General features: G+C 40.0%; 1 protein-coding gene across 1 annotated transcript; it reads left to right on the top strand.

Annotated features, from left to right (window-relative positions):
- Nucleotides 1-470: 470 nt before the first annotated feature.
- On the top strand, nucleotides 471-11,663 carry LOC149285483 (LHFPL tetraspan subfamily member 2 protein-like). The gene is made up of 2 exons (XM_089495304.1): nucleotides 471-888; nucleotides 11,407-11,663. The coding sequence occupies exons 1-2, from the start codon at nucleotides 471-473 to the stop codon at nucleotides 11,661-11,663; spliced, it is 675 nt and encodes a 224-aa protein (XP_089351430.1).
- Nucleotides 11,664-25,225: the final 13,562 nt, after the last annotated feature.

Raw genomic sequence — 25,225 nt, 5'->3', positions numbered from 1 at the left:
GCTGCTGTATAACCTGGGCTTTTCAGGCTGCCGCCATAATGTGAGATCAGGGATATTTCCCATTTGTTTGTCCTGCCGTCTGGAAAGCTTCACTTGTAGCGTTGGATACATTGTGACAATACGTGACACCACGGCTAACCCTACTTTTCCTTGTCTTTCTCCTGCAGGCTTATGATGTCACCCTTGTGGGCCGTGCTTGGGAACTCCCTTACAAGTCAGTAAGCATCATGTTTCAGAATCCGTTCTAAAGCTGAAGAAACTGCAGCCAACGACCTGCAGGGAGAAAGCATTTTTACTGAATACAGATCCCTGTCTGGATTACAGAACCTCAAGATTCATTATTACTTCTTTAACAATATTTTTAGATCGCCTTTTAAAATAGTTTCATTCAGAAAAGGCTGAAAACAAGCAGTTTTGCGAACTCCATACATCTGGTTGAACTCATCAGACTGCATCCAGTGGGCTTCACCATGTGTCATGTTATTGTGACCTGTCGCTCGATGCTATGGACCATTCTGAGCATTGTAGTTGCCTTCGGGGAGCTCATTGCCTTTATGAGCGAGGATTGGTTAATTGGCAAAGCCAAAAATGCTGAAGTGGACAACAGGACAGGTGGGCACCAAGAAAATCGCCCGACGCTGGGCATTTATGGACGCTGTATTAAAATGCCTCAGATGCAAGACCCTCGGAGAGACACTCTGTGTGGCCCCTACGCAGAACATTTCAATGAGATCGCTAGTGGCTTCTGGCAGGCGACGGCAATCTTCCTAGCCGTGGGCATCTCCATCCTCTGTATTGTGGCATTTGTGTCTGTGTTCAGCATGTGCGTACAGAGTGTCATGAAGAAAAGCATATTCAATGTCTGTGGGTTGCTACAGGGAATTGCAGGTAGGTACATAAGTGTGCTAGAAAAAAGGCACTCGAAAACATGCAAATAATGCATTTAATTTTAAATTTCTGCTTAAAAGTAACTTAACCATTTAATTCTAGATGGATTTTTAGATATTTAATGAAAAAGGGAAAAAAAACCACATTTTCCCCACCAAATGACCAATTTTGGGGGTCTTTATATGCGTTTAGGAATCCTCAATTGTTAATAACTACTCTGGCATTGAATGGGGTTAAAATAAATAGGGTGTTCTTGCGCTCTCTTGCCAGTATTTGTTTTGATGATCTGTTGAGGGATATAAGGGTAATAGGCTGCCTGGCACCGTGTCATCATTACTTATTTATTCAACAATTTGGCTTTGTTTTAACATTTCCATTATCAGGTGCCCTAATGCCTGTAAGTGAATGCCATGTAGCATTGATGCATATCTACACACAGTAATAAACACTGCTTCTCAGTAAGGTTGGACAGTTTTTGGTAAAGTTTCCGCGGATCCATCTAGTGAAGTCAGATGGGACTGCCAGCGAAAGAAACCACCTCTTCCCCAAATGCTACATTCTACACTTGTGTATGTTGAACAATTCATAAAATGTTTACAGAGTTAAATATGGAATACGGACATATAGGAAACCCAGTGTATGCTTATAGCATCAGAAAACCATCTTAACAAATGTCACCAAGGTAGGACAAATGCAATCGCCAATATGCTGTGTAAGCATTTTACTTGTCATTGCATGTCCTGCTTTCTGCTTAGAACCTGATGTATCCCAGCCAACCTCTCCCTCCTGACCCTTTATCTGTGTTAACATGGTAGGAGGTGGTTTGATGAGAGCCTAAAATGCCTAATTCATAATGAGTGTCCCCACGGTTATCTTGAATATCAACCACTTCATGGCAGGTTATCACAACATACAGCCAGTTGTGTTTTCTTCACAAAGAAACAATTTTTTCACCTGTTTACAGTGTTTAAACGAGGTGTGTTTTCTCCTCCCCAAGACCTCTGTGCCAAAGTCATTGTCTGCAGCGACTCCGCGACTTACTCTTTTGTAAAGGTCACCCGTTTATCACATAGTAACAGTTGCTATCGGAGGAGAACATGCCAATATTTGCAGCTGCTAATCTCATCCGTACTGTCAGTCCACTTCAAGATTTATTCAGATCATCTCACAGCTGGCTTGTTTGGCAGCACATATCCCCGCAGCTGGGGAACGGTCTTCTCGTGGATCTATTGCTCCTCATATATCGGTGTTGGCCTATACCCTAATATGATATAATATATTATTTTTGCTTAACAGTTTTATGTAATTTAGCTGCCGGCATAGAGATATAAACCACATATTAGACTGCTAGGTGGTCCACATGTGCCCAAAGTGTCTCTGAAGCAACCACCAAACCTTATGTATTTGCACTTGTATGTCATTAAAACTATAGCTTGTGGTGGACCTTGGCAGGAATGCTGTTGTTTATGGTTGGTTCCAATTTAAGCTCATTCCTTGTCAACATAGACAGTACTTAACCTGTTTTGCCATCAAAGGAGTGGACCACCATATAGTGCAAAAAGAAAAAAAACAATTGACGTTTTATGTTCTAGTCTAGGTTCTCCAGCCTTTGAGTTAATGAGGTTCATTAGAAAGGTGTTAAAATAACATAGTACATGGGCTCTTTAAACAATTGTGAAGGTTCTGCGCATAGACTTGGCAGTTGTAGAACCAAAGACTTTTATATCAGCTATGACTTGAGATATCTGTATTCAAGCATATGTTCACGATATCTTATTCCAGGTGCAAGGTTGCAATACCATTAATTTGGTTTAGAGTCTCAGCAGAAGACTGTAAGACGCAAAGTATCTGTCCCTTAGGACTCACAATAGGTGAAAAAAAATTGGAGACTGGGTAAAGATTGGGAGACCAATTATATTTATGATGAATAACTGCAAAGGCAAAAGGTTTTTCATGGTATGCCTTTAGGAGAGCCTATATACTGTAACACAATCTCCATGCAGATTTTTCTGGAAAAAAAATCTAATTATATATATCACATATCTTAACTTTAAAAAAAAAATACCAGTTTGTGGTTCCCAGCTGGATAGTCTGTCACTTTCCTGTTGCTTGTTCCTAATGTCGGATGGCTAGCAGCAAGGACAGCACATGTCGTCTGATTTGGAGACAGGTGCCACAGGACTGGTTATGGAGGAGGCAAAGGAAATTAGTTTTGGTGTGGGTTTGCTGCTGAAAGACGTGTTTGAAAGATAACAGCCCTGTTCTATTCCAGGGTTCTGAGGCTTCAAACACATGCCGATGGTAATTCCATATCAGTGAAGGGCTCCCTAGTCCGCTCTCACCACATGTCAAGGTCTAATGAGATTAGCCCCTCAAATGAGCAGGATCTGACATTATCTGACTGCTGGAAGACACTTAACAGGCAGCTATTGGGCCTCTAAACCAATTTTTTCATTCTGCTAACCTCATCAAGAAACACAAGTGGTTTCTGGTGATGAAGAAATGTGGACATGTTTTTGGTTGGTTGGTAATGAGACAGAAAAAGAACATTCTTTACAATAACATCTAAAGCTAGGCTGAACTTTTGCTGTAGATCTTCGTTTGTAAGGGGTTTGATGAATATTCCCCTTTCGTGTCTTTCCTTTCTCTTTCCTTTAAGTGTGCGTTAATCCACGCGATGAAATGTATTGCTGTCATGGTGCTTGAGTGGTTTAGGATGTAGGGTTATAGTAGGCTGTGGAGTAATCTATCTGCTCATCCTAGGAGATTCTGACATCCAAGGAATATGATGGGACGAATGGGTTATGTACCATCATTTGTCTTTAACCCTTTCTCCATGTACACTGGTATTGTGGGCAATGACGAACTGGTTATTACTGTATGTTTAGGACGGTACTCCCAAGATAATGTCTGAGAGCAGACCAAGATAACACTAGAGCATTAGCTTTTTTTATTGCTCTGTAAATCAGGGCAATAGCAATTTATGGATCTGTAGAAGTTGACAAATAACAGCAACTGTGAATGTTTTACCTAGCTGTGCTCCTTAAATTTGCAGAGGGTGATAAGAGTTGCAGTTTATCAGCTGTGGATTCCAGTAATAGATACTGGAAAGTGACATTCCCGGTAGTTTCTGTGCATACAGATACTCTGCCCTCCGAGGTTTCTCTGGTGCCTCCTTGTAACCGCACATTCTCACCATTATCACATCGTCATCCTGTTGGCTGTGAAACGTTGATGGCTGACATTTAGCTCAGAGGTTCCCAGTCTAAATATGGGAGATCGTTTGGAGGTGATATCAGGTGTTGTGGATCACAGAACCTTTGTGGGATTTATGTGCTCCATGGAAGCTGTAGAGTCTCTGACATAAAATGCCAGTTTGCTTCTTGGGGAAGAAATGTTTCAAATTTTGAACTCTGTCCCCACTTTCTAACCAGGTTGGTGTCACGCGGGGCAATAACCTGCGCCTGTTGTTTTCATTCTTCAATTCATTTGGAGCTGAAAAGGTATGTGGTCTGGAGCTTCTTAATTAGCATTTGTCAGTCAAGTGTTTACTTTTCCTTATCCCATCCTGTCCCTATCAAAACAATCACAGATAGCAAGAGGGCCACAAAGGCATTTACATCTGCTGCCTCAAGACACAAAGGGGACAATCAAGGACAATTTCACATTTTAAGTGGGCGTAATCCCTGACATAGAATCTGTAGATTATTTTAAAATTGAACCATGGAGCAGGAAGGAACCCAAATAAGAACTATAGTGAGAAGCTTTTCTTGGAAATCCAGTGGGTTAAGATCTAGCATAAGAAACGTGACCCCTAAAATGCACTAGTTTGACATATTACACTGACAGGGTCTTCATCAGGTGGCTCCTGCTACTCCATCACCCCACCACAAAGACTGGCATGGTGGAGACTAGGGGTGAATCTGACCCCTAGAAACAAATATACGTAAGTAAAACAAAATGCAGATATACTTAATCGTATATGTAATTTGAACACGTTTTGGTAGTTCCCTTACAAAAAAAATACTGCAGTTTTTCTGAAGTAATACTGCAGTTTTTTGGACATGAAAAAACTGCAATACTGCACTTTTACTGCAGTATTACTTCACATTTACTGCACTTTTACTGCATTTGTACTTCACTGTACTGCAGTTGTACTGCAGTTATTTTTGTACGGAAGTACAAATGCAATACTACAGTACTTTGAAGTACAACTGTAGGTTTGCAGTATAAAAAAAAAAGTGCAGTAATACTGCGGTAAAAGTGCAGTAAATGTGCAGTAATACTGCAGTAAAAGTGCAGTATTGCAGTTTTTTCATGTCCAAAAAACTGCAGTATTACTTCAGAAAAAACTGCAGTAATTTTTCGTAAGGGTAGATTAATTAATCACAAAATGCTCTCCCTATGGTAGAGTTGGAGACCTCCTTACGTTCTTGTTTTGATATCAGTTTTGTTTCCTGTTTTCTTGGATGGGCGTGAAGTATAGCCAACATCCATCTTTGCCAACTACAGAGAATGTGGTCCCATATTCAGTCCCTGTGGAGTCTATTTTTTATTTTTACTCTTTTTGGTGAACTTAACAGCTATCGGCACCCAAGTCACACCCGTCTCACCACGCTCTACAAAGTGAATCTTGGGGTTTGTCACTGGGTATAATTTGAAGTATTAACCTATGTGATTTAATATCATTCTTAAAAAAAAAAAATAAATAAATTAAAAAAATAAATAAATATATATATATATATATATATATATATATATATATATATACTTTAAACAAAAGGTGATATATGAGGATGAAGCTCCTCTAGCTTCTGTAATAATTTCCTGGTATAATAAAGCCGTTTCTAGGAGGCGCTTTGTGCTTATTGGTATTGTTTTGTTTTATGGGAATTCTGTAGGAACATGGAATGAATCAGAGGAGCACGGCGGATCTGTTTGCAGTGACAGATCGGTTCTACATCTGCAGAGCTCTCTGTCATGTTTCTGACCTCTGGGTATTACAGAACTGGTGATCCCGTCAGTGGCAAGCCTCGGCGTGTACCTTTACTCTTTCTCCAAATATTCACATGAATCACTAGCGTAGTTACATTCTTCCCATTCTGTGTCACTACGGTAAAGAAGAATCTTTCATTTAAAAAATGCTTACAGCTCTAAACTCCAGTTTTTGTATTTCATCAAAAGCTTTTGTATTTACTTAAATTGTTTAAATATATACATTAGACATGACCAAGGGGATCTTCAGTTAATATAATGGCTGAATATGGAGGGACATTACGTTATACTTAATATTTGGAAAACCATACTTACTTTTCTTCTCCGCGGGGTTGATTATCCACAGGATAGATTAGCAGGATTGACAGAATACTTTTAGGAACAACTTGGCAAGGGTTGCAGTTGAAGGCCCTCAGTGTCTTTCCAGCTAGTGGATGATATGCCCTCTTCAGCATCCATCAGACCTATATGTTCTCCTCTCATGATGTCTCAAGTCCTCAAGCGATGACCCCAAACTGAATTACAACTAACTCGTAATTTGGTGTATACTGCAAGACAGAAAACATTGAAAGTCGATGTGATTCCTTTATTATCTAGTGACATAATTACATTTTTAGAATTTTATTTGAAAGAATTGGGCTGGTCCTGAGGTGAAGAGAACATTCAGAGATCTTAAAAAGCTCCAATTATTTCTTCAGATTTAATTTCCCTTTAAATCTCTTACCCCACATGACGCAAGATTTGAAAAACTTGCTGCCGGGAGAAACCACATGAAAGCAGTCTGATTTCACAAGCCTAATGTCTTGTGTTACCGCAGCTGAAACATTTTTATAATGCGAGCAGAATGTCTTTATTTGTGGAGTGAGATTTTATACCGTTCTCCAAAGAAGATTGTGTTTGGAGTCTGTAGTGATAATGCTGTGTTTTGCGGATCTGTTCTCTGCGCATGTTTAACGAAGAAGACCGTTATCTAACAAGCTGCCAGCTCACCAGCCCCTCTCCCTGCATGATTACATTACTAGCGTTTATGTGAAGGGATTATTGGGGATCAATTCAGTTATCTGTTTGCTGTTCCAGATGCCCCATTCACATAACTATGTATCTCCAGTTTTAGTACATACAGAGGAGTATAGTTGCATCTCCATGCCTCCCAACCATACCTGGGAACTCTCTGGGTACCCTTGCGGGATGTAGATAGGAGGTGGACGGAAATAGGCTATTTTTTAAGGGGGCAGTGGGCATGGAGTGAGATGTGCCGCTCCGCTCCCTCCTCAACCCGGAGTTTCACTTTAGTGACCTGGATAGGTGACTCTTCACCCATAGTCTCCCAGGTATGTTCCCTCACTTTTTGCGCAGGACAGTCCTGATTTTATCACTCTGTATCACACTGTCCCGCCAAGCTTGCAATCCATCAGTCTCAAGTTAATTTCAGTGCATACTGCGCATGCAGCTACTCCTAGGTATACGTAACCTTTTTATTTTGTTAAAAGGACGCTCCAACCATCATATGGACATTAATGTTGAGCAGACTGGATGGGCCTACTGGTTCTTATCTGCCGTCACTTTCTATGTTTCTAATGCATATGATAGCTGCGTGGTCCCTTTTAAATACTAATGGCATACCTTGTCCAAATGCACAAGGAGATGCGTTTGCCCCCTTCTCCACTCCTTGGTTTTTTGAACACATCTCTGTCCATTGTTCAGACCCCCATGCATGGCACGGGCTGCAGGTCGTTTCAGTAGGAAAGCATTTTTATCGGTGGCGCGAAATGTCAGACCGCAGTGTGAGAGGGCAGCTGTCTTGGTATATGCCTTTACATTACATTATTCAATGTTAAAGCAAAAAAAAACTTTATAAAAAACACTATCCCAAGGTTACGAGGGAGATCTCCATTCTAACTGTCCCAATGAGTGTAGGCAGAAGGGCATTGCCGTTGGATTCATTCTTTAACAAAGCCACTCTGGAAAATGCATTGGGAGTGTGAAGGTGCTTGACCAGATAACCAGCCCACATTCAGCCACCAACTATAAAGCAAAGTTTGCTTTTGTGATCCCTGTAAAAAGTTCACGATATAAAGATGGAAGATATGAGTGTATAAGAGATCAGCTTAATAAGCTATAGAGTGTGTAATGTCAACTGTGTGGTAAGATGCTCGGGACATCTGTATTGCACCAAATTTTCCTTGATTAGATTCCAAATATATGGTCATCGTATCTAAATGTGAAGAGTTAAGAAGCTAGTAAGTTCTTGTTTTGTTTCCCAGACAGTTGGCGAGCCCATAAATGACACATAAGGAAGTAACTGGAGCTTCCTATTTGTTAAGATTTTTCCAAAGGTCATGTCTGAGGTCATTCTCTTCATTATTGAAAGTTGCGATAATAACATCTGGTCCTTTAGCGAGAGAATGGCTTGTGCTCTGTGACTGTCTTTTTGTAATTCTTTAGCTATTGCTGATTCTTCACAGTTTAGAGATATGATTTAAATTACCATAGCCATGAGAAAAGAAGGAATAATTCCCGAAGCAGAACAAGCCACAGTCGTAAGAAAGTGAGCTATTAACACGTCAGGAGCAGAATATCTTCCAAATGGAGTCCTAGACTAGATTGCCCTAAATATATTGAACGATGCAATGCTTCAGAGTCGTAATGTTTACGTTAATGTTTAAATACCATTACTGGAGTTTGTATAGTTCTGTGTGCTCTTAGCGGCTGGCAGTCTGTTGGCTCTAGCTTCAAATTGCCTCCACCACAATGGTTTGGGTTTGGGTTTGTTGTTCCATACTTTGCTGGCCTACTATCCAAACTTTTAGTACCAGCCTCTGATTAAAGCACCCTGGAGGTGTTTAACTAAAGGGAAAGTTCCACAAGAAAGCAATAATTGCTCCTCGAGCATAAAATACAGTTTGTTTTGTTGTTGTCATGATATTTTGGGTGACTTTCCCTGCTCAAACAGCTTACTGATTCTTTATGGCAATGCTAGTGAAGTCTGCCTAATAAAAGTCTAGGTATGAACAGAGTGTCTGGGTTTCTCATCTCATACGCCGTAGTGTACATGAATAGTTCTGTCATTAATAGACTTTACTGATTAGAAATTAGACACTATGGAATACCGCAATAAAATGTGTGTTTATAGTCATTCCATTTGTTGCCCACCTACAGTTTGTGAATTCTTTCTAAATGCTAATGAGTGATGGGCTATGTCTGTTAATCAAGTTTCAGACTGCTTTGTCTAATTTTAAAGACTTCATAAAGCGATCCACTGTTTACATGACCCACACCTTGCCTGAATGGACTTGCACATTCCCACCATATCATGTTTTCTCTCTTTACTTTCTCTTTTGGAAAATGTCAGAGTAGCTGGAAGAACATTGGGTGTGTGAGTGGGACATAATGATATGTGGGACACTCAGAAGGGTTCTAGTGTCACCGGATTTAGTGGTGTTAAAGCCATCTAGTGGTGAGATACTGAAGTGCACCTACTGGGCGAAGTCCTGCACCACAGTAAAGCATATGATGGCATTATTATGGTGCCTTAATACTCTTGCCAGCAAGTAAACGTGGGAGAGCTGTGGCGATGCAAATATCCACAATAACACAGCTGATTATTCTGTTGCACTTTTGCGTTTTCCGCTGGGGTTGAATTTGTTGATGTGGTTTTTGGGGTAGGCTGTGATGTTTTGTTTATTTCCTTTTGAAACAGCTGGTCCAGTTTGAGCGGAGACCAGTAAGGAGTGACAGGCGTTTGCAAGACGCATTCTTTGGGGGTTTGTTATAACACTAGCAGTGTCTTGTCCCGCTGTCTGACCACAACTTTCTCACCCCCTGCACAGTTTGCAGTCATCTTTTACCATATCCCATTTCACCAGCTGCGTTTTGACTAGACTAGTGTGACATTTTAATTGCCGGTCACTTTGTTGGGAAAATAGACTAGTAGATATCGTTTCCCTCCTGCTGATATCTTTACCAAGAAACGTATTGGCTCTCTGAATCGAGGGCTGCCGGCGCAGCACAAGCCGGGGGGGACACACTGTACTAATGCTGTACAAAGCAATCCTATTACTAAATGGAGTACATTTAAAGAGCCTTAAAAAGGTTTGAATGACTCTCTATAAGTACTTAAGTGACTCCAAAAAATGGCTCATGTAATTTAATCGATTTATTTAGCTTTAGTGATTTAATAAAAGTAAACGATTGTGTAGCTGTGTCTGAGGTAATGGTGGAGCAATGCATTTACAAGCCAGCCGTTACTGCGCGTAATAAAGTGTATTTGTTATTTACAGGACGAAAGCTAAAAATGTTCCATATTATGTCATACTGAAGTGAATGTGAAATGTGGGTTTACTTTACTAAAGTGCAGCCTGACCCTCGTTCCCTCAGCGGCTTCATAAGCCCCTTGCAGGTCTCTGGCTTTTTGAGTGGGGGTATAATTGGGGGAATTGGGCCTGTCCCAGCAGGTGTCTTTGGGTCTTCTCTTTGGGGCTTTACCGAATATAGAATATGGTCATTCTATCCCTTTTTTCTGTGGCAGCCCTGCTAGAGGGATAACAGCCGTGTGGGGATTATTGGTTCCCTCTGCCAAGTAGATGTTGTTGTGCCGCACATTGTCGGCACCCAAGGCCATCCACATGGTAATGTCATCCCTGCCCAACATTCTTGAACTGGTCACTATAGTGAAGCCCGGCTTCATCTGTGTCCTCCCAATCAGCTCCTTCTTTGCTTTTCTTGCTTTAATTGCCCTCCGATTATGAGGTGGTGTCTGTCCAGCAGCAAAATGGGAACCGCAATTGTGCAGAGAGGCCAGGGTATGGGTGAAATGGTTAAAGTTTCCAAATTTTCTATGCAAATCAGCAATGGTATGTATTTATTAGAGATATTTGATGTGAAAAAATATTAGTTTGCATATTTTAATGTTAAGTGGTTAAATAAATTTGCTTATAAACATATGCAGTGACAGTGGTAACCAATTTGGGGATTGTTGAGTTTATGGGGGGGGGTGTGTGTGTTTTATATTCCATTCTCAGTGTATTAATTAAAAGACATAAGGCAGTTCCTGCGGGAACAGGGCCCTTCATTCCTCTTGTATCTGTATGTCAATTGCTGTATTGTACTTGTTATCTGTAAAATTTTCATCTTGTACAGCGCTGCGGAATCTGTCGGCGCTTTATAAATAACGTATAATAATAATAAGGTGGTGGGGAGGTCAGCTATACTGGAACAAAACCAGAAAAGAGATAAAAGTTGGGTTAAAATTTAAAACAACTCTGGATACACACAGAAAGTTACAGGATAAGTCGTTTGTATGTTTTATATATATCATGTTTAACTTCACATCTCGTATGAATACAATTGTAGCAGTATAATGTTAGCATTTGTAAATGGATCACATACATAAGAATTTTCTTATAAAGGGGACCTGAGTTTCCCGTGCAATATCAGTAATCGGGGATAATATTTTAAAAAGATAGAAGAACTATGTGGTAACTTGTCAACGTGTGTATTTATTTATTTTCTTCTTCTTCTTAGGTCTTTTTCTTATACTTGGCTTAATTCTGTACCCTGCTGGATGGGGTTCCCAGAAGGTTGTTGCATACTGCGGACTCTATGCATCTGCTTACAAGCTTGGCGAGTGTTCTCTGGGATGGGGCTTCTACACCGCCATAGGAGGTACTGTTCTCACCTTCATCTGCGCGGTCTTCTCGGCGCAGGCAGAAATTGCCACATCCAGCGATAAAGTGCAAGAAGAAATAGAAGAAGGGAAAAGTCTTATCTGTCTACTTTAACTGACATGAAATTTCAGACTGCTTGGTATAATTTTAAAGATTTAATAAAGGGATCAACTTTGTTTACATGACCCACACCTCGCATGAATGGACCTCCAATGTGTATTCCCACCACGTCTTCTGTCTTCAATTTTGCTTGCGGAAAAAGTCAAAGACGATAGAAGCACCTTGGATGTGTGAGTGGGACACAGAGACTTGTTTGAAACGCTCTGGACGTGTAAACAGAGTGGAAACAAACGTTTTATATATTACCAGATTTCTGATCCTACAGCTAACAAAAGTCACTTTAAGACAATTTTGTTCCTTAAAAAAGCCAACTTTTACTTTCAAACGTTTCCTATACCTTCGTTTGATTTCATGCCACTGCTTGCAAAAGACATTGTTTGTTTGAATTTTCAATTCTAAAAAGTCTAAGCACAGACAGTTTCTTGGGAAATACCATGAACCACTAACTCTTATGGAATGTCTGTAAACTGGAAATATGGGGTTCTCTGAGGCGGTTTTAATGTGGTATAATGATTTTTATAGAAATTTGAAAATATGGAGTGAACCACTACAAAAAATAGTTTGTGGTGCAAACATACAGTGTAATCTGGGGCTAAGGACAGGTGTAGGATTTTGGTTACATACAGACAATTCTGAGGAATATAACATTAACCTTGCTTTGTGGGTGAATTAAAGGGACCCTATGATTGCGAAAGAAATGCTGCATTTAAATGCTGCTTCGACTTTTAGAAATACTGAAATGTCCCCTAAACTTTTCTTAGAGTTCTGTCTGTCTGGAGCGGATTGTGATACCGATGCAGAATGTCTCTGCTGAGGTCTTTTACAGCAGTGCCATAAATTTGACCTCTAAACACAATCTGTGATGAAAACCGTAAATAAGTTACACCTAGTAAAACTGAATATTTGTTGTTTTTAACTGTTATTTGGGTAATAATGGTTTGGTTATCCGGCTGCTCAAAAAACTGTGTATATTGTATGTAACGGAATTAAACCATGGGATTTAGTCACTAAATGCTGAGTTGCAGAGGGATGACAATCATGTTATTTTTGGGGGATTTTCCCTAAGAATTGCCTAGCTAACGTGCCTCGGTTTTTTTATGCTTGGCCCCACTCTGATGGTTTTAAAGATCATTCTGAAACTAGCTGCTAGCAAAGAATGCCTTTTCACTGATATGTTAAATAATTAAGCAGTACGGCCCATTAATATCACTACTTTAACTATGCCCTATGCTGGGAGAATGGAGAAACGTGTCAGGGTCGGCCTTTCCTGCTTTATGGTTTGTGTGGCAAAAAGATATTTGTTGCCGTACCACAATCCACGTAATAATCACTGTTTGAGTCTGATAATAATGGTCCTTTAAATCCCTTTGCTTGTATCACAAACACTTTATTCTGTATAGCTCACCCATCAGCTTAAAAATAAAGGTCCACAAATTACCGTAGCAATTTTCTCCAAAGTGAAATCACGCCAGATTTCTACTTTTTACTGAATCGCCTGACCCCAAAATAAAATCTATTTGTTGTGAATATGAAGTAAAAAAGGCTAACTTTTATAGAAGGCATAAGTGAATGTACTAATTTAAGTTCCTGAAGATGCTAGTGATTAGTTCCTGTTTCCAATTAAACACTGATGTTTCAATGAAATGTGGCCTGGTAATAAACCTACTGTGTCATGTCCATTGGGTAGAAGTGAAGGCTTTGAATGTAGTGTTCCTCTTTTGTATGTTCCTGTTCACATCCTTAAGTCAGACCTCCTTTTGTGTGTGCGACTTCCATTATTCTGAATCACTGGGGGGGAGTTAAGGTGGGCTACACCCCAAGTCTGTCAGATCATCAGGACGACAGATCAGGTCAGCCTAAGAGAGATATCATATTTCATGTACATAGAGTGATTGGTGTGATAATAAAAATAAGGTGTATACAGAGTGATGTGAGAGTGGTTGAACCTTGTGATGGACTCTGGTTCTGCAGCTTGTATGAGTCGAGTTCTGGTCCTCTTATCAAAAACAGGCAATCAATTTGTTAGCGGTAACTTACTGTTATTGTCAGATGCTGTAGAGCAAATCTGGTGCTGAATTGGTTAAGCATATGATATATTCTGGGAACAGGATAGCTCTGTGGTTATAGCTGGACTCCTGTAGCCGGAAGTCTATGGTGGAATGTGTTAGTGGTGTATCATTTCTAGTGCTACTGTTGATCTGTGCCATCGACCATCGTGGCCTCTTCTCACATCTGCAAGTTTGCCTCTGCGTCCTGTAAATACTATGATCGTATGTTCGCACTTGTATATTTAATCTGTACTGATTAAGTAAAACTCTGCCATACCGGTACTACAAATTGTTTCCACTAAGTGGAAAGTTGCCATAAGCGTTATTTATTACCAAGATGGAATGGACATCTACAGGTTGATGAATAGTGTTCTGGAGGAACAATTAAGGTACTTTATTGCAAGTACAAAACAAGTTGGCGCAATCTTCATCAGCATGTTAAGTATTGAAGAAGAACCCTGAGGTCCTATATGGACACCCAGGTCCTCCCCGGGTAACACAATATGCTAGAACATTGCTATAGATCCAACACAATCTACCGTAAGGGTTGTTGCCAGTCAGCCTCTGGAATCTGATTCTAGACTGAGTACGGGGTAGCTTTACCTCCAAACAGCCAGTTCATTTCCAACCCTCGTTTACTCATATGTTTCGTCTTGCCAGTGCCTACCGCTGAGAACTGTATTCTCCTCAATCATTTTACTACAGATGTTTTTTTAAATCGTATTTCTTTTAATAAGCTTAAACTCCATATGCCTATGGATCAGACCATATTAATAATACATATATATAGTAGTGGTATAATAAATCTTGGGTAGGTTGAAAGCTGGAGAACAGATGCCAACAATATAAAGTTAATTATATGACATCATTCACTTAAATAACTAACCCAATTCAAACAATGATGTCATTCAATAAAGCATTCCTGGTCAGCTGTAGGGCCTGTTCTTGTGAGCCATATTGGTCCTACATGTTTCAATTTAAATTCTAGATTACTATTTTGGTCAAAATAAAGTTTTTGTTTTTTTACCCAAATCTTGTGATTTTTTTTTTTTTTTGTGTTTTGTATTTGTAACGTTTATTTTAGACAAAGTTTAGATCTGTGCAGATCTAGTATGTTTAAAGCTTGAAGCAATCGTTGCATTTATGCTGTGAATTTCCCCTTTTTCTTTGCCAAAAGCTTTAGCATCCTTAAGTGAGGCCATTAAGTTCCCTCTGTAGAGTTACCGGTTTTGGAAACACTCATCACACTTGTTGCTCATGATATTCTTATAAAAGCCTTAACTGGTTTACTACCTAATGAGATGGCAGATTCACATTACAAGCCAAGCTGGGATTGAGTCAAGATTTGGAAAGACACATGCAAGCCAAGGTGGGCCATCTGCAACAGAAGGACAGACCAATCACTGTGTCTACATACGCTGGCGATAAGCCACATTATTATTATTGCTACTAATAAAATACTGGCTCATGAAGTCTGCAACACCGCTTTTCACAAGACGCACTTTGCACTAGAATATCTGTTATACATGACCCCTATTATGTCTATTGTTACATACAGAAAGTCCCCGATTTACGTAAATGAATTGCTTGGCAACTCCATGCGTAAGCCGAGCTTCATGAAACTCTGAGAAATGATTTATTATATACTGTACCTAACATTACCAGTTTGCTCCATAAATAACATAGATTTTTTCTCCCTGGAAAGTCGGGATCTACGTAAGTCGGGGTCCATCTGTATATGATTGTACCACGATTATGAGGAAGGGTGTAAGAGATATATATATATATATATATATTGAAAAAGTCTCTTGTGTTTTTAGCTTTCTACCCAACTTTTATGTGATTCTGCTTTTAATTCTCGCTGTGTGATATCCTTTCTGGCACTAAGAATATAACGCCAATTTTCCTGAAATTTGTATGTAACTTTATTGACAGATTTAATGAGAAACCTTGTTCTCCACAGAATAGACCAGAAAACACGGTCTATTCATCTCCACCCAGTGAATCCCCAACGTGCCATAAGTCCTCTTTTCACAGTCGTAACATTTAAAGAATTGAACACTAAATTTGTACGTGAGGAAAGAATATGTGCAATAACATAAATCTGTTCTAAAAAAAAATGTGCTTTGAAACCCTTGGTTGTAAACATTTGTGTTTTACGAAATACACCACACAATATACTGCTTTGATACTGTGAGCTCGGATTTGTGAAGAAGTAAAATACAAATTAAATTTTTTTGTTCTTAATTTTGTTGTGGGTTTATTTGAAGACGTTAATAGGGCTGTTATAAGCCAACAGGAGACCAAGTGTGTGTGTGTGTGTATATATGTATATATATATATATATATATATATATATATATATTATAGAACACAGCTTTAACACAATATTAATCATTCTGTTTAATCAGCCCAAAAAATAACACACCTTTAAGAAGCCTTTACTTTTTCTTTGGCAACAACCTATTAATAAATGAACTGCTTTTGTGTCACATGACAAGTGTTCCTAGCAGCAGCAACAACAACAACAACAATCATTTTTATAGCATTTTAGGCATTTAACAAAATAATTAGGTTCCAAATGAATTTTGTAACAAATGTTTTTGGCAGAATAGGTAGCGCAGCACCTTGAGCATTTTACATCCAAAGGTAAAATTGTTATTGTTGACACTAGTGGGCATAAAGACTTATATTTATTATATTATTTATTATTCTATATATAAAATGTTTCACAGTACTGATTACTAAAAACGCAAAGGCCATTAATACTTTCTCTTTAGCTTCAAATATTGAGCCTTTGTTCACAAAAGCAAGAATATGGAGCTGAAAAGAATTGAGGTTTTCAGTCTGGAATGTGGAAATGTGGAGGTCAAATGTATACATTTAATCCTTCAGGAAACGAATCTGTATCCCGTGTTATTGCATTTGGCATGTCACTCATAACTGAAGTATAAACAGCGCTGTCTGTCAGGCCTTTAATGTGATGTGTGGCTTGTTTTGAAACAGATATGGCTCTGTTTTTATGGGCAGATCAGATGCCACAGTAGTTAAGGCATTATGCCTGTACTGTATTGTTCTGTCTTTGCGATCTCTAGAACAAATACTCATAAAACTTGTCCCCAAAAGCTCAGAAAGATTATTTGAACCAGGCCCTGGTGTTAAGATATGCTAGAAATCTGCTTGTTAAAGCTGGAATCAGTTGCATATGGGGGCAGGGACCTAGAGGATTTGGCACCCGGGGCAGATCCTGTATGTGCCCCCCCACACACACACGCACAAAATTAATGCTGGCAGGAATATTTATTTCACATATTTTTAACTGTATATCAACTGGAAAAAATAGAAATCTGGAAAAAAATTAAATGGTTACTTTAAATAAATAGAATTTACTGAACAGCGTAATTCCTACCACTATACACCGAGCCAGACATTGATGGTAGTGCAGCATAACCCCTATTACTATATACTAAGCCAGACATTGATGTGGTAGGCCTCTGACCCTAAAACAGCCTAACTGTGCCACCGCTGCCCCTTTAGTAGCCAGTGAAGGTATCTAATGGTTTGTCGTTGTAGGTGGCCAGTAAAGCTTTAGGAATACCACCCTCCAAAATATTCATAAGTGAGTCAAGCACCAATGCGGTCCCAAACGCATCTCCAACTACGGCCTCCATCAGCTCTGACCGCAAAGGAATGGCAATTTTTGTAAGAGCCTCTCGTTACCTACATGTAAACTTTGGCAGATAGTGTGGAATAGGATCAAAAAGAAGAATATAAACCAATCGAAGATGGCCACTATCACCCAGTCTCTAGGATTTCACAAAGACCATCAAAATTATTGAAACACTTTGGGTCTTCAGCTATCCCATACCAAAATAATCCTCAATGCTGCTAAACTAGAAGAAAGGAGGCTTTTCTGGATAAAAGGGTTCTGGCCAAAGCATTGCCTCCCTATAGTTATATTTTTTGGCTATGAACTATGCTTTTTACTGGCCTGTTTATTAGAGCCCAGGCTTGTAGCATCCTTAAGCAGAAGTTAGTGTTCTTAATCATCGACTGTGTGTTTTGTCTTCATTTAGAATGCGTATCAGAAAATCTTAAAATATTTGGAACCCTATAAATTATCCAACCCTGAAGGAACCTGGAAAAGTTGGGTACGTACCCAATGTCCGTCAGGAGGCTACTCTGGCATCAACCAATGAAAGGCAGCTGATACAAACCTCAAAGCAATGGAGCAATTGATTAATGATATTTTAATGCAGTTTGGCTGGATTTTTCTGTGTACACTTGCTGATTTATTGTAAGTTGCTTTTCCCCAGCAGGCACTGTGTTTGCCTTGATATGCTGCACTATTTTGTATACTTCTTTTTATACAGAGATTAAATACCTTATGAACCTAGAGGATCCCTAGTCTGTGTTTGAAGCTTTTATTGCACCTACACTTATTAACTATTTATATTCACTTTATGTACTTATGTATTACACTATGATTTGACCCCCCCTCCCCCATATGATCCTGCACTATCTATTGCTTTGAGATTTGTATTATTTGGACACTGAGAGGAGTGTCTAGGATAGCTGTGTAATATGGGTATTTGATTTATTTTTACTGTGTGGCACATTGCACTTTATCTTTGTCACTTCATTGGTTGATGCCAGATGAGCCTCCTGCCGGCGACCAGTAGAGTCGCTCTTAGGGACTTTTAACTCCTGGCACCAAAGCCATTTGTCTCCCCAGGCCAATGGGTTGTCTGAGACAACTGCTCTGAGCAAGAAATGTCTGACCTCTGTGATTGCCAACGAGTGTTTTGCCACCAAGTACTAAGTCATGTTTTGCAAAGGGGTCAAATACTTATTTCATTGAGTAAAATGCAAATCAATTTATATTATTTGAAACGAGTTATTCTGGATTTTTTTTGTTATTCAGTCTCTCACTGTTCAAATAAACCTACCTTTAAAATTATAGACTTATATGTCTTTGTCAGCGGGCAAACGTACAAAATCAGCAGGGGGGGTCAAATAATTTTTTCCTTCACTGTAATATATATATATACACACCATATTGGCCCGATTATAGGCCACCCCCTTAAAGTTTGGTGCTATTTTAAAGAAAAACACATTAGTGGAATAGTTAAACAGTAGTTTATCTAATGAACAGGAATACATGTATTTTAACATTTTTGGTATGTATTATGCAGTTAGTCAGCATATGTTATATACAAACAGAAATATGGATAACCAATAGCCATTTTAAGGTCCCCCTTTATTCATAATGCACCTTACTTATAGATATGCGAATCTGCCCCATAGATATGCCACTCTGCTCCCCTCGACTTACCAATGTATCCCCAGGCTTTTCTCCTTGCTCCAGACTCCCTGGTGTCTAGTGGAGGCTGCCGGTTGACGTCAGAGAGTAGGATCCAAGTCTCAGGGCTAAAAAAAAACAGAAAAAAAACCACCTGCCCGACACCCGAAAATTCATGTTGTGGGCTTTGGGTGATAGGAATTGCCAATCCCTGCGCTAAACACTCATTATAGGAAAAAAGTGTGGCCTATAATCGGGCCAATACGGTACATTAAATATTATAGTGATTTAACAAAAAAAAATGAAAAATGTTGTGTGCCATAAATATCTGGTCTTCAGATTACGCACAGCGGGGACCTAAACGGTGTGATTACAGAACATCGAAGTCTTGTTGTGTTAGAATTGAACCTCCTATTATGCACATTTTGCAAAAAACAGGCTAAACTGCAATAGAGGAAAACCCACCAGGGTTTTATGGACCAACATAAATTTCCACTGCACCCATAATGGAAAAAAAAAGACATTATTATTATTATTATCTTTTATTTATATAGCGATAACATTGCACCCATGTTGCACCTAAAGGACTTGATTCATTAATGTAATATTATAAATATGTGCAGGAATAGTTCTCTGTTAAACATGTTATAGAAACATACATATTCCCCGGTTTGAAGGATTTAAAGAAACATTTCCCCCACTACAGTTGTCCTTTACCTTTAACCTCTACGTGTTTTTTTTCTGGTTTCCATGGCAACCTGGACAGATGAATTGGATTTGCAAAAACAAAAATGTTGGCCAAATTTCAACGCAAACGAACACAAACTTTTTGCTAGCGCCCAAGTCTAATGTAAATTAAACAAACATTAACACCCTGGTAATTTTATATGATAAATACAGAAGTGCCCCATCAATAAATAAAAAAAAATCCACTAGAGTATTTACATCCATAAAGCAGTAAAGCAGAAGAGTCCTCAATGTGACCTCACAGTGAATAGTGAGTTCACCTGTTTACTCAGTGTAGTTGGGCGCCCGGCACTTGTAAGCAGCTATTCGTAGCAGACTTGGAAGTGTTGTTACCAACAACATCAGAGATTCTTGAGATTTAAAAGGAGAACCTTTTAAAAGGAAAGCTATGGGGGAGTGTTGTCTCCTCCTTGGACTAAGGTGGATTGGAAAGAGATGCTGCCCCAGAAAACTGCGGAAGTTTTTCAAAAGACTGAAAACAGCTTCCACTTACACCGCAAAAAGGAGTACGGATCAGAACAAGAAGCACTTGGCCAGTAAAGTTCCTGTCCTCAAAGGGAAGAAGGAGAGTAGGAATACTCAGAAAGAAAGAGGGAGAGAGAGAGAACCATACGTACTCCTAATGAGAGAGAGGAGAGCAGCCTGTGTCTGAGGGTAAAGAAGACAACCAAACGCCCAAGAACCAGCACAGGCAGCTCCGATCGTGAGAAAAAGCGACGATACAACGAGAAAAGCAGACGTATTCTGAGGCAGCAGGAGAAAGAAAGAGCAGAGGAAAATCTGGAGGAGCGCAGGAGGGGAAAGGTTCCCATGAAAAGACGCAGGAGTATGGAGGAAAGCAGTCTTACGGCAAAAAGATTTTGGAGCCTTCTCCCCATGACGCTCTCCGGCTTCACCTTCCATTCAGTGCTGGGTGAAGGAGGGTTTGGAAAGGTCATGTTGGCTTCTGTCCCTGGAAGAGATTCCATGGTAGCGGTCAAAACCATCCGCAAGACAGCCACAAACCTTCAAGACTTACTGAAAGAGAGGAGGATCCTGGAGATGGCTCGAGACAGCCCGTTCCTGTGTCACGGATATGCAGCCTTCCAAACGGAGGCCTGCGCATTATTTGTGATGGAATATATGGCTGGTGGAAGCCTCCTGCCATATATGAATAGGGTGGGCTGCCTCACCGAGACCACAGCTGCGTTTTATTCAGCTGAAATCATCTGTGGCATCCAGTTCCTCCACGCTCGGGGCGTTATACATCGAGACCTGAACCCAGACAACATCTTGCTTGACGGAGAGGGCCATGCGAAGATCTGCGATTTCGGTCTTGCTGCAGAAGGCATTTCTGGAACAGCAGAAATAGAAGGAGAATGTGGAACATTCCTGTACATGGCCCCGGAAATACATCTGAACAAAGCATACGGTGTTGCTGTGGACTGGTGGTCCTTTGGGGTGATTCTATTCCAGCTGCTTAATAGAGCTTTACCGTTTCATCTATTCTGTTCCATTGTAGGTGAAAGCCCTCGGTATATCAAAGAGCTCTCTGAAGAAGCAGATGACATATTGAAGCATCTTTTAAGGAAAGATCCTCAGTATCGCCTCTGGATCGCAGGATCTATTAGCTTGATTGTGTAACGTTGTGCATAATTTTAAATGACTCCTAAAGTTTTGTCAAATGCATTAAAAAGCAATTACAAGGAAAACACTGGGAATGTCCATCCCTAAAGCGTTTGATCACGTTCACAACTATATTATTGGGTAGGGAGTATATTTTCCTTGTAACCACAATTTCTTTTTATATATATATATATCACATTACTATTCATTATTTGCAGATCTGAGGAGCCAAAATCCCTGTTTTTGAATTATATTGTTATTTTACTAATCAAGATTCTTTATTTTGGACACATAATACAGAAGGGTAGTGTGGAGACAGCAGTCCACTCTCTGCGCTGTTGTCTCTACTGGAGTATCTGTTCTATCACACAGATGTTGCTCCACAGCAGTAAAAACGAGATTTACCCACAATTTCACCAATACCGGCAATACTTCAGTGACAGGTTAGCTGTGTTTGTAAACTCAAAGCGCCTGTTTCTATGCACGTTTTGGGATGTTAAGGACTGTAGGGCTCTGTGATTCATTCATTCCCAGCAAATATTCTGAGCTCTGTGTTCTGATGTCTCCACCTTAATGCATATATTTACTTTACGTAGCTGCGTATCTCTATATGTCAGTATGTTTATGCATGTTTGGGCACACCTTGTCGGTACATGTGTCACTGTGTGCGTGTCTTAGACATGTCCACATAGGCATTAGTATGTTTTTATTTTGCTTGTAGATATCATTATGGATTATCAAACCCCACTGCTGCAAGCAGGTCGGAGTTAGTGCTGCACTGTGGACGATTAATACATATGATAGTTAAGCAGCACCTTATATTTTAGGCCTTTCCCTGCCCTCCTACCTTGCTGTGCAGGAGGCAGCTTGACTGAACCCAGAAAGCACTGGGTACCATGAGATTTCTAAGGGGTCTAACAAGACACCCCCAGTGCTGCAGTGCTTGAAGTTTGACAATAACAGGGCTATACCAGGCATCTCCACTAGAGCTCTCCAATTCTGTGACCAAGCAGAGCCCCCTGTAAAGGACGGCGTGACTGTGCTCATTCAGACTTTCGTATTGGACGGGGAGATCAAAAAACAGTTTTCTAGCGTTCCTTAGTTAGATCAGTGAGAAGACAACCCTAGTATCAATAGCGCTGTCCTCACAAGGAGGTATAATAAAAAATAACAACATTGGACTTTCCCAATATTAACTTTTTTTTTATTTTTTACCAGTAATGTGCTGTAAAGGGGGTTAATATCATTGAAGTTTAGTTTTTCCTGCTATTCTCTACAGGTAGGTTTTGGAAAGGTGACTATGGGTAGAGAAGGTAGCACTACTAATGATCAGGTAATAAGAAAAGCAATATACTGATAAACTCCACCAGGTACTGAGAATCTAACGTGCAGCTCTATTCAGATTCCCATCTCGGAGAAAGACCAAGAGCTGTGAAATGTCTCACACATGTCTGGTATCTGCTCATCAGTTTTTGGTGCTTTTTAGGTTGTGCTCTCTTCTATTTTTGTATATTTTTGTGCAGTGCATGTTTATGGGTTTTGACCAAACCTTAGGATTGAGCAGATGCTTAAAGCTTTTGTTTAAAAAAACACCAGACTGCAGACATTATAAAACACTGTTTGATTGTTCCATAATTTGATAAAAAGATACTTGTGCTTCTTTGTGTGTAATATACCCAGCACCATTTATCTTCCTGACACTAGGAATCCACATGGGTGTTATCTCTGTGCAATATACTGCACCTGTCAGCATGTGTAATACGGTGTATATTCCTGTATACATTGGCACTGGATCACAATAATAAAAACAGAGAGATATGGGTCTCCAACTGTTAATATATTACAACTCCCATAAATCATTTAATCCTGCCAATTCCTTGCTGTGTTTTTGGCTGGCAAAGTATTTTAGGAGAGGCGGTTCAGAACAGCCAAGAGTATACATATATACGTACAGTTTTAAAATATGTACAATATATACATATTTTAAAACTGCAGTTTACACTTAACTGTTGCCATAGTTTAGGGGGGGGTTCCCATTTTTTTAAATAATTTGAAATCACAAGTTATTAACTAATTCATGTGTGGGAGCTCGCCCTAAACACTGACATCTGATTGGTGGTGGGATTAACCCCACCCACTTCCTACCTACACACTTGTACCTTACCGTCCTGGACCGCGAATGGAGAGAGGGTATCTCAGATCTGGCATCCCTGTGTTCCCAGAGGGGGTGCGCAGTGGGTTCAGAGAATGAAAAATCAAATCACGCGTATCCGCAACTATTAATTTTATTCTATGACACTCTGTGTTAATACAATAAATATACAAAACATCTGAACTACTCAGACATGCAGCACAGAGTGGGAAAGAGTACATTTGTACAGGACAATGACTTGTTTTTACTGTGATGGCAGAGCATTATTGGTCATTTACAAAATATACAAACATCCTTCAGATAAATAAAGTCCAAGCTTCGAGATACAGAAAAATCGGAGAGTGCGTTCATTCCAGTGTTTAATGTCGATCTCTCTGAGCTACAGGGATGCAAGATGAGAAGTAAAGCATGTAGTGCTTAAAATGTATTTTCATGTAACACTTTTATATCATCCAGGGTGCGCGGGTAAATCCAGTTCACTGGGACATAAGACAATTCGCTCAAGGTTGCTATTCGGCCACTTAATGTTATCTTGTCATGCACATCATTGCGCTCTATACTCTTTCACGTTGGACTAAAGCAATGTTAACCAGACATATGACCAGCCTTAAGCTGCACTTTCTAGGTATCTGGATCTTTAAGGGCTAATTCCACAAAAACCTTGACAAACAGGATTGTCTTCATTACCCAGGTGGCATCTCATGAGATAAGATATTACTCCAACAGCATGTTTAAAGATAGATTAATCAAGCAATAAACGTACGCAATGACAAGTCCCAAGATCTATCAAAATTCAGACATCAAGCTGCTTCCTAAACGGGTGATAAACTATAATTATCGTGATTCTCAGTTACATCTGAACAGCAGCAGAGGAGAATGAATAGACAAGATGGCTAGAATGTAAAATTAAAGTACAGGGCTAGAAGAGGCTCATCACTTTTACAGATAAACCTTCAATAACTGACCCCTATTCTTTAAATACCGCTTAGTTAAGCGGCTGGTTAAAGAAACAATTGCTAGTTAGGGCCCCTGGGATCATTAATAGCCTGAAGTGCATCAATCCAGTACACGCTTCCAAGTGAATCCAAATGTTCACAGTAACACCGATATGATATTCAGTGGTTTAGAGATCTAATGCTGGCAATAACATCCTGATGCTGCGACTAAATAAAAGGTAAAAGCAATTGCATACCGTGTTTCCCCGAAAGTAAGACAGCGTCTTACTTTCTTTTTATCCCTAAAAGCCCCACTATGTCTTACTTTCGGGGTATGTCTTATATTGGGAAAATTTTTTCGAATTTAATGCTTTCCTACCTTTCCTTTCTTCTTTCAGCTTCTTTTCCTCCTCTTCGCCAGTTCTTGTCTCCTTCCGGGTCAGAGGGCACGGACAGCGGTGGGCGCGGCTTCAGTGTTGTGCGCCGGGATCTGACAAGAAACCCCGGCGCACAACAGCTGTTGCCGCGCAGATCACAAGGGAGCGGTATCGGAGGTCATTAACAGACCTCCGGCTCCCTTGAGTGATTTTAAGCCGGGTTGAACCCGGCTTAAAATCACTCAAGGGAGCCGGAGGTCTGTTAAAGACCTCCGATACCGCTCCCTTGCGAGCCTGCTCCTCCAGCGGCGGACATTACTGTCCGTCTCTGGAGGGGTGCCGGGTGCCGCAGGTTGGCACCCCCTGGAGTGTGGCGCCCTGTGCGGTCGC

The sequence above is a fragment of the Sceloporus occidentalis genome, unplaced genomic scaffold (assembly GCF_023333645.1).
Source record: "Sceloporus occidentalis isolate IW3139 unplaced genomic scaffold, rSceOcc1.0.p SCAF_78, whole genome shotgun sequence".
NCBI classification, from domain to species: Eukaryota; Metazoa; Chordata; class Lepidosauria; order Squamata; family Phrynosomatidae; genus Sceloporus; species Sceloporus occidentalis.
This window is presented reverse-complemented; position numbering and strand designations above follow the sequence as displayed.

Excerpts from the sequence above, each read along its gene's own strand:
- LOC149285483 (XM_089495304.1), top strand. The coding sequence starts at position 471 with ATGTGTCATGTTATTGTGACCTGTCGCTCGATGCTATGGACCATTCTG. Across the intron at positions 889-11,406 it reads GTTGCTACAGGGAATTGCAG|GTCTTTTTCTTATACTTGGC; the intron begins GTAGGTACATAA and ends TCTTCTTCTTAG.